Source organism: Oncorhynchus nerka, linkage group LG2 (genome assembly GCF_034236695.1).
Source record: "Oncorhynchus nerka isolate Pitt River linkage group LG2, Oner_Uvic_2.0, whole genome shotgun sequence".
NCBI lineage: Eukaryota > Metazoa > Chordata > Actinopteri > Salmoniformes > Salmonidae > Oncorhynchus > Oncorhynchus nerka.
In genome coordinates, this window is record NC_088397.1 from 88,945,042 (window position 1) to 88,959,612 (window position 14,571).

Genomic DNA, 14,571 nt, shown 5'->3' on the forward strand with positions numbered 1-14,571 from the left:
GTTCATTGTAATAGTTAAGAGTGTGTGTGTCACTCAGTGTGTGTGTGTCTAAGTGTGTGTATGTGTGTGTGTCTCTGTGTGTGTCTCTCAGTTTGATTGCATGTGTGTCTCTCAGTGTGTGTGTCTTTCAGTGTGTGTGTGTGTGTGTGTGTGTGTGTGTGTGTGTGTGTGTGTGTGTGTGTGTGTGTGTGTGTGTGTGTGTGTGTGTGTGTGTGTGTGTGTGTGTGTGTGTGTGTGTGTGTGTGTGTGTGTGTGTGTGTGTGTGTGTGTGTGTGTGTGTGTGCGTGTCTCTCAGTGTGTGTGTCTCTCAGTGTGTGTGTGTGTCTCTCAGTGTGTGTGTGTCTCTCAGTGTGTGTGTGTCTCTCAGTGTGTGTGTGTGTCTCTCAGTATGTGTGTGTGTGTGTGTGTGTGTGTGTGTGTGTGTGTGTGTGTGTGTGTGTGTGTGTGTGTGTGTTTCTCGGTGTGTGTGTTTCTCAGTGTGTGTGTGTGTGTGTGTGTGTGTGTGTGTGTGTGTTTCTCGGTGTGTGTGTTTCTCAGTGTGTGTGTGTGTGTGTGTGTGTGTGTGTGTGTGTTTCTCGGTGTGTGTGTTTCTCAGTGTATGTGTGTGTGTGTGTGTTTGTTACCTGTGCAGCAGCATCCCTCAGCACCAGGTGTTTGATGCTGGACTTGACTGTGATGTTGGCTCTAACCAGCAGCTCCAGAGCACTGACTGATGGGAACTCCTAAGAGAGATGAAAAGAGAGGGATGGAAAAGAGAAGAGGAGAGAGGAAAAGAGGAGGAGAGAGAGAGAGACATGAAAAAGGAAAAAGAGGAGAAGAAAGAGAGAGAGACATGAAAAAGAGGAGAAGAAAGAGAGAGAGAGGGAGGGGGGAGAAGAAAGGATAGAGAAGATTAACACTAGTCATTTACTAGGTGAAGGAGATTAGCGTGGCTCCGACCAGTAGCTCCAGAACCTGGTCTGAAGGAAACTCCTGACAGCAAGAGATCACATCAATACATGATGTATCCATCAAAGGTTACAGAAATCCCTTTTAACATCAATAGTTGTCTTGGCATATCGTGCTTTATAGCAGGCCAGCCTAGACCCCAAAGAGCAAGCAGAAGCAGAGAAGACTTCCACAACACAGACATTTACTAAGGAGATGAGATTACACTGGCCAAACATGATCAATGACATTATCAATGATATATTTACATGAGATGGTCTATAATAGTTTAGCCTGGCAAGAGACCGAGATCACTGTGTAATTTAGCCAACTCCTATGAGTCATTCCTCATTGTTTCATTTACAATGAATGACAAGGAACACGGATAATGACGGCTTATGATGATTTATACATTGTCATAACAAAACGCAAAGTGTCCCTCGTGTTTCCTTGTAGTTACAGTATGCGATCGGCTCTCACTCCTTCATCATGCCCTTTCACAGTTACTGTTTCAGCAATACAAATGCTACTATTTAACATACACTTTGCATTGAGTTGGTACTTCAGGAAAACGTGCCAAGCAGAGACATGAAACGTTGAAGCTGTGACAGAGTAATGGCCACAGTGTTCAGAGGTGTTGTTGTTGAGGGGTAGTGTTGTTGTTGAGGGGTAGTGTTGTTGTTGAGGGGTAGTGTTGTTGTTGAAGGGTAGTGTTGTTGAGGGGTAGTGTTGTTGAGGGGTAGTGTTGTTGAGGGGTAGTGTTGTTGTTGAGGGGTAGTGTTGTTGTTGAGGGGTAGTGTTGTTGTTGAAGGGTAGTGTTGTTGAGGGTAGTGTTGTTGAGGGTAGTGTTGTTGAGGGTAGTGTTGTTGTTGAGGGTAGTGTTGTTGTTGAAGGGTAGTGTTGTTGAGGGGTAGTGTTGTTTAGGGGTAGTGTTGTTGAGGGGTAGTGTTGTTGAGGGGCAGTGTTGTTATTGAGGGGCAGTGTTGTTGAGGGTAGTGTTGTTTGAGGGATAGTGTTGTTGAGGGTAGTGTTGTTGAGGGTAGTGTTGTTTGAGGGTAGTGTTGTTGAGGGGCAGTGTTGTTGAGGGGTAGTCTTGTTTGAGGGTAGTCTTGTTTGAGGGGTAGTGTTGTTGAGGGGCAGTGTTGTTTGAGGGGTAGTGTTGTTTGAGGGTAGTGTTGTTGAGGGGCAGTGTTGTTTGAGGGGTAGTGTTGTTGAGGGGCAGTGTTGTTGAGGGTTAGTGTTGTTGAGGGGTAGTGTTGTTAAGGGGTAGTGTTGTTGAGGGGTAGTGTTGTTGAGGGGTAGTGTTGTTGAGGGGTAGTGTTGTTAAGGGGTAGTGTTGTTGAGGGGTAGTGTTGTTGAGGGGTAGTGTTGTTGAGGGGTAGTGTTATGTTTGTTCTTTGATGAATGCTGAAACCAGGCGCAGCATTACTACTTTTAATAACCAGATGCTTCATCTAGCAAAGTACATCACTTGTGTAGCCATACCACCACAAGTTCTGCATAGCGCATTGCATTATGGGAACAGTAGTCTAAGTTAAAAACACAATACAATACATGAGTGCAGGTTTTATCTATCTATAAACTATAAGCTAAAAAAAAGGCACTTGTTTTTTCCTACTAGCACTGACTTTGATGATAAATACTTTTTGGAGGGAAAATGTACTTGCTATGATTGGGATGTGTCGTCTCAGCTAGCTATGTTGAAATGAATACACTACTACTGTAAGTCGCTCTAGATAAACAGTGTCTGCTAAATTACTAGAATAGAAATGTAATGTGATGTGTTTGTTTGTTTTACCTTCAGGAAGGTGCTGTTACACCACATGTTGTGTGGGGTGAATTGCATCGTGGGAACAGTAGTCTTTGTTATTACCACATAATAACATAATGTGATAGGTGATGTGGTGTTTTACCTTCAGGGAGGTGCTGTTACACCACGTGTTGTGTGGGGTGAATTGCATTGTGGGAACAGTAGTCTTTGTTATTATCACATAACAACATAATGTGATAGGTGATGTGGTGTTTTACCTCCAGAAAGGTGCTGTTCCAAAGGCGTCCCTGGATCTTGAGGACAGCCGAGTCAGAGAAGCTGTGGAGAGGACACTGGAACAGCACACAGCGCGCTGAACCCAGCAGACAGTCCTACATAGAGGGTTGGGAAGACCATCGATGAGAATAGCAGAGTTGCTATTCAATCAAACTCACAGTATGGATGCGTTGAGGTACAGGGCTCTAAGGGCATGTTTGTAGCACGTGAGCTATGGGATGTTTTATATAGTGCTGGCCTGATTACAACCAGTGTTGTGGAGTAGTGAACTACATTTAGTTAAACCAGTAATTTAACTACATTTTACAGTAGCTTGATGGTAGTTGAACTAAATTCAACTCTTGGTAGTGTTTCCGGTAGTTAAACACTTTTTTAGCCATGTAGCGGTGTAGCTAACTACTGGAACTACACACTACTGTTTTACCATGTAGCGGTGTAGCTAACTACTGGAACTACACACTACTGTTTTACCATGTAGCGGTGTAGCTAACTATTGGAACTACACACTACTGTTTTACCATGTAGCGGTGTAGCTAACTACTGGAACTACACACTACTGTTTTACCATGTAGCGGTGTAGCTAACTATTGGAACTACACACTACTGTTTTACCATGTAGCGATGTAGCTAACTACTGGAAATACACACTACTGTTTTACCATGTAGCGGTGTAGCTAACTATTGGAACTACACACTACTGTTTTACCATGTAGCGGTGTAGCTAACTACTGGAACTACACACTACTGTTTTACCATGTAGCGGTGTAGCTAACTACTGGAACTACACACTACTGTTTTACCATGTAGCGATGTAGCTAACTACTGGAAATACACACTACTGTTTTACCATGTAGCGGTGTAGCTAACTATTGGAACTACACACTACTGTTTTACCATGTAGCTGTGTAGCTAACTACAGGAACTACACACTACTATTTTACCATGTAGCTGTGTAGCTAACTACTGGAACTACACATTACTATTTTACCATGTAGCTGTGTAGCTAACTACAGGAACTACACACTACTATTTTACCATGTAGCTGTGTAGCTAACTACTGGAACTACACATTACTATTTTACCATGTAGCGGTGTAGCCAACTACTAGAACTACACGCTACTATTTTACCATGTAGCGGTGTAGATCAGACCTGCCTGTTCATGTGATTAATAGGATAAATTACACATTCTGTTCAAATCTGACTCCAAAGTGATCTATTCTTACGATTTGTAGTCTATGACGTTTCAGATTTAGATATGATAATATATCACAAAGTAGCTTTAGTTCAGTTAACTGTATTATCTTGACTGTGGATTCCATATAGAACCCTCAGTGGAAAGGGTTATTCATGGAACTCAAAAGGGTTCTAACTTGAACCAAAAAGGGTTCTCCAAAGGGTTATCCTATGGGGACAACCAAATAACCATTTTAGTTCTAGATAGCACCTTTTTTCTAAGAGTGTACACATACAGTGACAAGAAAACGTACGTGAACCCTTTGGAATTACCTGGATTTCTGCATAAATTGATCATCAAATTTGATATTATCTTCATCTAAGTCACAACAATAGACAAACATAGTGTGCTTAAACTAATAACACACAAATTATTGTATGTTTGTCTATATTGAATACATAATTTAAACATTCACAGTGTAGGTTGTAAAAAGTATGTGAACCCCCCTAGGCTAATGACTTCTCCAAAAGATAACTGCAGTCAAAATCAGCTAATCTGGAGTCCAATCAACGAGACGAGATTGGAGATGTTGGTTAGATCTGCCCTGTCCAATAAAAAAACACTCAAAAAATGTGCTATTTGCTATTCACAAGAAGCCTTGCCTGATGTGAACCATGCCTCAAACAAAAGACCTAAGATTAAGAATTGTTGACTTGCATAAAGCTGGAAAGGTTTACAAAAGTATCTCTAAAAGCCTTGATGTTCATCAGTCCACGGTAAGACAAATTGTCTATAAATGGAGAAAGCTCAGCACTGTTGCTACTCTCCCTAGAAGTGGCCATCCTGCAAAGATGACTGCAAGAGCACAGCGCAGAATGCTCAATGAGGTTAAGAAGAATCCTAGAGTGTCAGCTAAAGACATACAGAAATCTCTGGAACATGTTAACATCTCTGTTGACGAGTCTGCTATACGTAAAAACACTAAAACAGAATGGTGTTCATGGGAGGGCACCACCGAAGAAGCCACTGTTGTCCACAAAAAAACATTGCTGTCTGAAGTTTGCAAAAGTGCACCTGGATCTTTCACAGCGCTACTGGCAAAATATTCTGTGGATAGATTAAACTACAGTTGAGTTGTTTGGAAGGAACAAAAAGGCACAGCACACCAACATCAAAACCTCATCCCAACTGCAAAGTATGGTGGAGGGAGCATCATGGTTTGCGGCTGCTTTGCTGCCTCAGGGCCTGGACATCTTCAAGTTTATCAAGACATTTTGCAGTTACGCTTTCTGTCCGCCAATTGAAGCTCAACAGAAGTTGGGTGATGCAACAAGACAACGACCTGCAACAACAGAATGGCTTCAACAGAAGAAAATACGCCTTCTGGAGTCCTGACCTCAACCTGATTGAGATACTGTGGCATGACCTGAAGAGAGCAGTTCACACCAGACATCCCAAGAATATTGCTGAACTGAAACAGTTTTGTAAAGAGAAATGGTCCAAAATTCCTCCTGACTGTGGTGCAAGTCTGTTCCGCATCAACAGTAAATGTTTGGTTGAAGTTATTGCTGCCAAAGGAAGGTCAACCAGTTGTTAAATCCAAGGGTTCACATACTTTTCCCACCCTGCACTGTGAATGTCTACACGGTGTGTTCAATAAAGACATGAAAAACATATCATTTCTGTGTGTTATTAGTTTAAGCAGACTGTGTTTGTCTATTGTTGTGACTTAGATGAAGAACACATCACATTTGATGACCAATTTATGCAGAAATCCAGGTATTTCCAAAGGGTTCACATACTTCTTCTTGCCCCTGTAGCTTTAGTGTAGCTTCTTCCAGTGTGAAGTAACTGGTAACTTGATAAACAATATTTTCAGAGTAGCTTCCCCAATAATGGTTACAACCCCATTGTAATCCCTCTTGTTCCCTGTCCCCCTGCACCTCTCTGATTCAGAGGGGTTGGGTTAAATGCGGAAGATACATTTCAGTTGAAGGCATTCAGTTGTACATCTGACTAGGTCTCCCCCTTTCCCTGTCTCTCTCTTTCTCTGACATCTCTCTCCCTCTCTCTTTCTGTCCCTCCCTCACTCTCACTTTCTGTCCCTCCCTCCCTCTCTCTCTCACCAGTTTGAGTGACTTGCGTCTCTCTGAGGCAGCCACAGCAGGCGTAGTCCTACCCAGACTGCCCTTGGTCATCACATGGCCCTCCTCTTCTGGGTTGGAACGCCCCTTCCTCCTGACCTGTTCACAGGGACATGAAGCAGAGGACAACACACATTACATCACGTATATCAAATATACCTATATATATTTTTTTTTATATCTCATGAAACCACAACAATAGTTTTAGGCAAACAATATAATTATGCTTTAGCTCATGAGTGTGAGGAGGTGTACCCCTTTTTGTCCAATAGGGTTATTTATGGACAATATTATATACCCCTTATGGCTCAAGACCACTAAAATCCTACCTTCAGGCCTGCTGCCTGTGGCTGGTCGTCAGAAGGAGAACTGTGGGAGAACTTGCGTGGGTTGAGGGAGGTGTGGGGGGTACAGGGTGTTTCTGGATGGCCATGGAAGTGGAGAGCAGTGGGGTACAGGAGCCACTTCCCATTGGACAGCTCGTGAGGCCACATGATGTTGAGGAAGGCGGAGCCTAGAGTCTGCAGGGACGGCCCGGTGTTGGTCACCTGATCAAAACATGAAGGGGTGAATAGTTAACTGAATGAAAAAAAGCACACCAAAATATTAATATATTGCTCTCTTCACAACACTGCATAGCTTTTTATCTTATATCTTCCAAGGTCCAGAGCCATAGAAATATATCCGTGTGCTACATTATCAATCAATCAATCGAATGTATTTATAAAGCCCTTTTAACATCAGCGGATGTCCCAAAGTGCTATGGTTTAATACCTGTTGTATTCGGTGCATGTGACAAACAAACATTTATTTGATTTTTAGAAACACGGTGGCTAGGAAAAACTCCCTAGAAAGGCAGGGACCTAGGAAGAAACCTAGAGAGGAGCCAGGCTCTGAGGGGTGGCCAGTCCTTTTCTGGCTGTGCCGGGTGGAGATTATAACAGTACATGGCCAAGATGTTCAAATGTTCATCGATGACCAGCAAGGTCAAATAATAATAACAATAATCACAGTGGTTTTAGAGGGTGCAACAGGTCAGCACCTCAGGAGTAAATGTCAGTTGGATTTTCATAGCCAGTGAATTTCGGCGCTACAGGTTTTTTTTATGGATTAATGGGAGATTCAATATAGACTGATAGTTTTTTACATTTTCTGGGTCAAGGTTTGGCTTTTTCAAGAGAGGCTTTATTACTGCCACTTTTAGTGAGTTTGGTACACATCCGGTGGATAGAGAGCCGTTTATTATGTTCAACATAGGAGCGCCAAGCACAGGAAGCAGCCCTTTCAGTAGTTTACTTGGAATAGGGTCCAGGATGCAGCTTGAAGGTTTTGAGGCCATGAATATTTTCATGAATGTGTAAAGAGATATAGAATTAAAAAACTTGAGTGTCTCCATTGATCCTACTGTAGATCCTGGAAGTGTTGTGCAGACTTTGGAGAAATATGCACATTCAAAGAGTAGTCCGTAATTTGCTTTCTAATGATCATGACCTTTTCATCGAAGAAGTTCATGAATTCATCACTGATGAAGTGAAAGCCATCCTCTCTTGGGGAATGCTGTTTTTTAGTTAGCTTTGCGACAGTGTCAAAAATAAATTTAGGATTGTTCTTATTCTCCTCAATTAGATTGGAAAAATAGCCTGAACGAGCAGCAGCTCTTCATTGTTGCACGGTATGTCTTTCCAAGCTAGTCGGAAGACTTTCAGTTTGGTGGAGCGCCATTTCTTTTCCAATTTTCTGGAAGCTTGCTTCAGGGCTCAGGTATTTTCTGGAAGCTTACTTCAGGGCTCGGGTATTTTCTGTATACCAGGGAGCTAGTTTCTTGTGACAAATGTTTTTTGTTTTTAGCAGTGCGACTGCATCTACAGTATTACACAAGGTTAAATTGAGTTCCTCAGTTCGATGGTTAACCAATTTTTGTCCTCTGACGTCCTTGGGTAGGTGGAGCGAGTCTGGAATTTATAGCACGACTTTTGATGATCCTTGGTTGGGGTCTGAGCAAATTATTTATTGTGATTGCAAACGTAATAAAATGGTGGTCCGATAGTCCAGGATTATGAGGAAAAACATTGAGGTCCACAATATTTATTCCACAGGATGAAACTAGGTCCAGGGTATGACTTGTGGCAGTGAGTAGGACATGTTTGACAAAACCCACTGAGTCGATGATGACTCCGAAAGTCTTTTGGAGTGGGTCTGTGGACTTTTCCATGTGAATATTAAAGTCACTAAAAATGTGAATATTATCTGCCATGACTACAATGTCCGATAGGAATTCAGGGAACTCAGTGAGGAACGCAGTATATGGCCCAGGAGGCCTGTAAACAGTAGCTATAAAAAGTGATTGAGTAGACTGACTAGAAGCTCAAAAGACTGGTCACTAGTGTAACCAGGAGGAGAGGCCTCATTTAACACAGTAAATTCATCAGTCTTAACCCATGTTTCAATCAGGCCAATCACATCAAGATTATGATCAGTGATTAGTTCATTGACTATAACAGCTTTGGAAGTGAGGGATCTAACATTAAGTAGTGAGTAATGAGATCTCTTTCAATAATGACAGGAATGGAAGAGGTCTTACTCCAGTGAGATTGTTTAAGTGAACACCGCCATTATCATGCTACATCGACTTTTGATTTGTCTCCTCATCCTCACCGTAAACTCAAACTCCACAGCACTCCCCACATCGTCCAGGGTCTCCATGGCACTCTCCCCCTTTACGGCCCCACTGAAGAACAGCTGGTGTGGTCTGGCCAGCCTGAAACAACACAGAGACAGACAGGCGGATAGGGTCAGTGGACAGCTGGACAGAGCCTGGGAGCCTTATGGTACTACTGTTAACTGTTTGTTCCTCAGAACTCCCTGAAAACAGTAGCAACTGTCACTATCCTGGGTTAAATATCAGTCAATGTGTATTGACCTACTGACTCACTGTACCGAATGTGGCCTCCGGGGGCAAAATGAGTTTGACACACCAATGACATGAGGGTGTGACTTACACACTGACCGCCAGGGGGAGCTCTATGATGATTTTAGCCACGGCTGTGACTGTCGTCAGGTCTCGCTGTTCACTGATGCTGAGGAGGAGACAACATACACACATCATATTGCAATCTGGAAAAAAAGATCTATCTTCATTAATGACTATTTCAATTTGAATACATATATTGAAAGTAGCAATTCCCTTCCATGTGCAATGACAGCTGTATTTCTCTAGTACCAAGTAAAGTCATCCACCTTGTGAATTGCCATGGTATGAAAATAAACCGTTTTTTTTTTTTTTTACAGTATGAGAAACCTAAGATACATTAAATAGACCAACTACGAAAATGAGTTGCCCAGCCAGGACTTACGTAGCCAACAGGAGGTTGACAGTGAGTTCCGTGGTCTCTATGGTGATAGCAGACGTGCTGAGGATGATGTAGAATTTCAGTATAGCATCTCTCTTCAGGGGGTTTCCCAGCTCGCACTCCGCCTGAGACCCGTTCTGATTGGCCTGGCACACCACCTACACACAGGAAATAGGAAACACAGGATTATTATACTGCTAATGTAGCAAAGCAAAGTTGCATTAAGGTTTTCCTGACCACATCACCAACATAGTTTTTTCTGGCTCTAAGCATAATATGTCAGCCCTGTCCAGAATCGATTCCTAGACCCTACCTCCTAGACCCTACCTCCTAGACCCTACCTCCTAGACCCTACCTCCTAGATCCTACCTCCTAGACCCTACCTCCTAGACCCTACCTCCTAGACCCTACCTCCTAGAACCTACCTCCTAGATCCTACCTCTTAGACCCTACCTCCTAGACCCTACCTCCTAGACCCAACCTCCTAGACCCTGTTGGAGATCTGAGAGGGATACAAACGTTTATTCTGAATACCTGTTGTCCCCTGAAGCAAGAGTAGGAAAGGATGTCCGGCAGAGTTAAGATCAGGGTTAAGATCAGGATTAAGATCAGGATTAAGATCAGGGTTAAGATCAGGGTTAAGATCAGGGTTAAGTCCATATTCCAATTCAATTCTAGAAATCACTCATGAAGTGAATAATTTACATTGAATTAAATTAGAGTTTTAAAAATCTTATGGAATTATGGAATTGGAATTGGAAATAGACTGCTTAGACTTGTTTTAATTGGAATTGAATTGGAATTGTAATATTCAATATTTAATGACCATAGTATAAAACATTTACTGTAGGATTTGTTTTGCAACATATCAACCTGTATTCCTATATTTCCAGTACAGCTAGGCTGTCGGAACAATGACATGATCAGCCTTAAAGCCTGAGAGAATTTCATTCTAATTGGGATTTGTGGAATTGTTGAGGATAATATTGAATTGGGAATTGCATTCTTGAATTTACCTAACATTGGAATTCCAAGGAATTAAAATATCTCTAAATTCAAAGACTACACTGGATTTTTAATAGACAATAAATGGAATTTACACAGAGAGAGAATTTAATTAAAATGGAATTTGTGGAATTGACCACAACCCTGGTTAGGATTAAGGCTAGAATTAGGTGTGTGTACATGTTGTTCCCTGAAGCAGGAGTAAGACAGCGTTTCTGGCAGGGTTAGGGTTTAGGCTAGGGTTAGAGTTAGGTGTGAATACCTGATGTCCCCTGAAGCAGGAGTAGGACAGCGTTTCTGGCAGGGTTAGGGTTTAGGCTAGGGTTAGAGTTAGGTGTGAATACCTGATGTCCCCTGAAGCAGGAGTAGGACAGCGTTTCTGGCAGGGTTAGGGTTTAGGCTAGGGTTAGAGTTAGGTGTGAATACCTGATGTCCCCTGAAGCAGGAGTAGGACAGCGTTTCTGGCAGGGTTAGGGTTTAGGCTAGGGTTAGAGTTAGGTGTGAATACCTGATGTCCCCTGAAGCCATAGTAGGACAGCGTTTCTGGCAGGGTTAGGGTTTAGGCTAGGGTTAGAGTTAGGTGTGAATACCTGATGTCCCCTGAAGCAGGAGTAGGACAGCGTTTCTGGCAGGGTTAGGGTTTAGGCTAGGGTTAGAGTTAGGTGTGAATACCTGATGTCCCCTGAAGCAGGAGTAGGACAGCGTTTCTGGCAGTGTTAGGGTTTAGGCTAGGGTTAGAGTTAGGTGTGAATACCTGATGTCCCCTGAAGCAGGAGTAGGACAGCATTTCTGGCAGGGTTAGGGTTTAGGCTAGGGTTAGAGTTAGGTGTGAATACCTGATGTCCCCTGAAGCAGGAGTAGGACAGCGTTTCTGGCAGGGTTAGGGTTTAGGCTAGGGTTAGAGTTAGGTGTGAATACCTGATGTCCCCTGAAGCAGGAGTAGGACAGCGTTTCTGGCAGGGTTAGGGTTTAGGCTAGGGTTAGAGTTAGGTGTGAATATCTGATGTCCCCTGAAGCAGGAGTAGGACAGCGTTTCTGGCAGGGTTAGGGTTTAGGCTAGGGTTAGAGTTAGGTGTGAATACCTGATGTCCCCTGAAGGAGGAGTAGGACAGCGTTTCTGGCAGGGTTAGGGTTTAGGCTAGGGTTAGAGTGAGGTGTGAATACCTGATGTCCCCTGAAGCAGGAGTAGGGCAGCGTTTCTGGCAGGGTTAGGGTTTAGGCTAGGGTTAGAGTTAGGTGTGAATACCTGATGTCCCCTGAAGCAGGAGTAGGGCAGCGTTTCTGGCAGGGTTAGGGTTTAGGCTAGGGTTAGAGTTAGGTTTGAATACCTGATGTCCCCTGAAGCAGGAGTAGGACAGCGTTTCTGGCAGGGTTAGGGTTTAGGCTAGGGTTAGAGTTAGAGTTAGGTGTGAATACCTGATGTCCCCTGAAGCAGGAGTAGGGCAGCGTTTCTGGCAGGGTTAGGGTTTAGGCTAGGGTTAGAGTTAGGTGTGAATACCTGATGTCCCCTGAAGCAGGAGTAGGACAGCGTTTCTGGCAGGGTTAGGGTTTAGGCTAGGGTTAGAGTTAGGTGTGAATACCTGATGTCCCCTGAAGCCATAGTAGGACAGCGTTTCTGGCAGGGTTAGGGTTTAGGCTAGGGTTAGAGTTAGGTGTGAATACCTGATGTCCCCTGAAGCAGGAGTAGGACAGCGTTTCTGGCAGGGTTAGGGTTTAGGCTGGGGTTAGAGTTAGGTGTGAATACCTGTTGTTCCCTGAAGCAGGAGTAGGACAGCGTTTCTGGCAGGGTTAGGGTTTAGGCTAGGGTTAGAGTTATAGTTAGGTGTGAATACCTGATGTCCCCTGAAGCCATAGTAGGACAGCGTTTCTGGCAGGGTTAGGGTTTAGGCTAGGGTTAGAGTTAGGTGTGAATACCTGATGTCCCCTGAAGCAGGAGTAGGACAGCGTTTCTGGCAGGGTTAGGGTTTAGGCTAGGGTTAGAGTTAGGTGTGAATACCTGATGTCCCCTGAAGCAGGAGTAGGACAGCGTTTCTGGCAGGGTTAGGGTTTAGGCTAGGGTTAGAGTTAGGTGTGAATACCTGATGTCCCCTGAAGCAGGAGTAGGACAGCGTTTCTGGCAGGGTTAGGGTTTAGGCTAGGGTTAGAGTTAGGTGTGAATACCTGATGTCCCCTGAAGCAGGAGTAGGACAGCGTTTCTGGCAGGGTTAGGGTTTAGGCTAGGGTTAGAGTTAGGTGTGAATACCTGATGTCCCCTGAAGCAGGAGTAGGACAGCGTTTCTGGCAGGGTTGGGGTTTAGGCTAGGGTTAGAGTTAGAGTTAGGTGTGAATACCTGATGTCCCCTGGAGCCATAGTAGGACAGCGTTTCTGGCAGGGTTAGGGTTTAGGCTAGGGTTAGAGTTAGGTGTGAATACCTGATGTCCCCTGAAGCAGGAGTAGGACAGCATTTCTGGCAGGGTTAGGGTTTAGGCTAGGGTTAGAGTTAGGTGTGAATACCTGATGTCCCCTGAAGCCATAGTAGGACAGCGTTTCTGGCAGGGTTAGGGTTTAGGCTAGGGTTAGAGTTAGGTGTGAATACCTGATGTCCCCTGAAGCCATAGTAGGACAGCGTTTCTGGCAGGGTTAGGGTTTAGGCTAGGGTTAGAGTTAGAGTTAGGTGTGAATACCTGATGTCCCCTGGAGCCATAGTAGGACAGCGTTTCTGGCAGGGTTAGGGTTTAGGCTAGGGTTAGAGTTAGGTGTGAATACCTGATGTCCCCTGAAGCAGGAGTAGGGCAGCGTTTCTGGCAGGGTTAGGGTTTAGGCTAGGGTTAGAGTTAGGTGTGAATACCTGATGTCCCCTGAAGCCATAGTAGGACAGCGTTTCTGGCAGGGTTAGGGTTTAGGCTAGGGTTAGAGTTAGGTGTGAATACCTGATGTCCCCTGAAGCCATAGTAGGACAGCGTTTCTGGCAGGGTTAGGGTTTAGGCTAGGGTTAGAGTTAGGTGTGAATACCTGATGTCCCCTGAAGCCATAGTAGGACAGGTAGTGTGAAATGAATTTCTTGCAAACTCCAAATCCAACAATGCAGTACTAAAAATAACATAAAGTAGAAATCAAAATAAGAAGTGAGAAGAACACGAGAAAGTAAGAAGCTATATACAGGGTTAGTGCCAATACCATATTTACAATGTGCAGGGATACTAGAGTGATAGAGGTTGACACACTACATGGCCAACAGTATGTGGACACCCCTTCAAATTAGTGGATTAGTCTATTTCAGCCACACCTGTCATGTATACAGTCATGCAACGAACAGGCCGAGCACACAGTCATGCAATCTCCTTAGAAAACCATTGGCAGAAGAATGGCCTGTACTGAAGAGCTCAGTGACTTTCAACATGGCACCTTTTCAGCAAGTCAGTTTGTCAAATTTCTGCCCTGCTAGAGCTGCCCCGGTCAACTGTAACGGCTGTTATTGTGAAGTGGACATTTCTAGGAGCTGCTATGGCTCAGCTGCGAAGTGGTAGGCCACACAAGCCCACAGAATGGGACCACCGAGTGCTGAAGTGCGAAAACATTGTCTGTCCTCTGTTACAACACTCTCTATGCGTGAGTGTGTAGAGTCCTGTGAGTGTGAATAGGAATAAATACAAGGTCTGTGTAGCCATTCTAGTCTGTGTAGCCATTCTGTTAGCTATTTGCAGCCTTATGGCTGTTCTGGATTCTGTTGGTGTCAGACTTGATTCACCGGTACTGCTTGCCATGCGGAAGCAGAGACAGTCTGTAGCTTGGGTGGCTGGAGTCTTTAACGATTTTACGGGCCTTCCTTTCCCACCGCCTGACATAGAGGTCCTGGGTGGCAGAGAGCTCGGACATGCGATCAAGGGCGGTGCTGTTGCCATACCAAGCATTGATGAAGCCAGTCAAGATGCTCTCAATGGT

The 14,571-nt window shown here is 44.1% G+C and overlaps 1 protein-coding gene across 3 annotated transcripts in view; it reads right to left on the bottom strand.

The window, feature by feature from the left end:
- The window catches only part of LOC115122803 (integrin alpha-7), a 146,903-nt gene that overhangs the window by 26,129 nt on the left and 106,203 nt on the right, over nucleotides 1-14,571 (bottom strand). For all 3 annotated transcript variants that reach the window (XM_065004214.1, XM_065004211.1, XM_065004215.1), the window contains exons 14-20: nucleotides 9,648-9,802; nucleotides 9,294-9,371; nucleotides 8,950-9,052; nucleotides 6,624-6,842; nucleotides 6,277-6,393; nucleotides 2,956-3,069; nucleotides 624-722 (exon numbers count right to left, since the gene is read on the bottom strand). In XM_065004214.1, coding sequence (XP_064860286.1) covers nucleotides 624-722; nucleotides 2,956-3,069; nucleotides 6,277-6,393; nucleotides 6,624-6,842; nucleotides 8,950-9,052; nucleotides 9,294-9,371; nucleotides 9,648-9,802 — 885 coding nt within the window. The remainder of the gene's footprint in view (nucleotides 1-623; nucleotides 723-2,955; nucleotides 3,070-6,276; nucleotides 6,394-6,623; nucleotides 6,843-8,949; nucleotides 9,053-9,293; nucleotides 9,372-9,647; nucleotides 9,803-14,571) is intronic.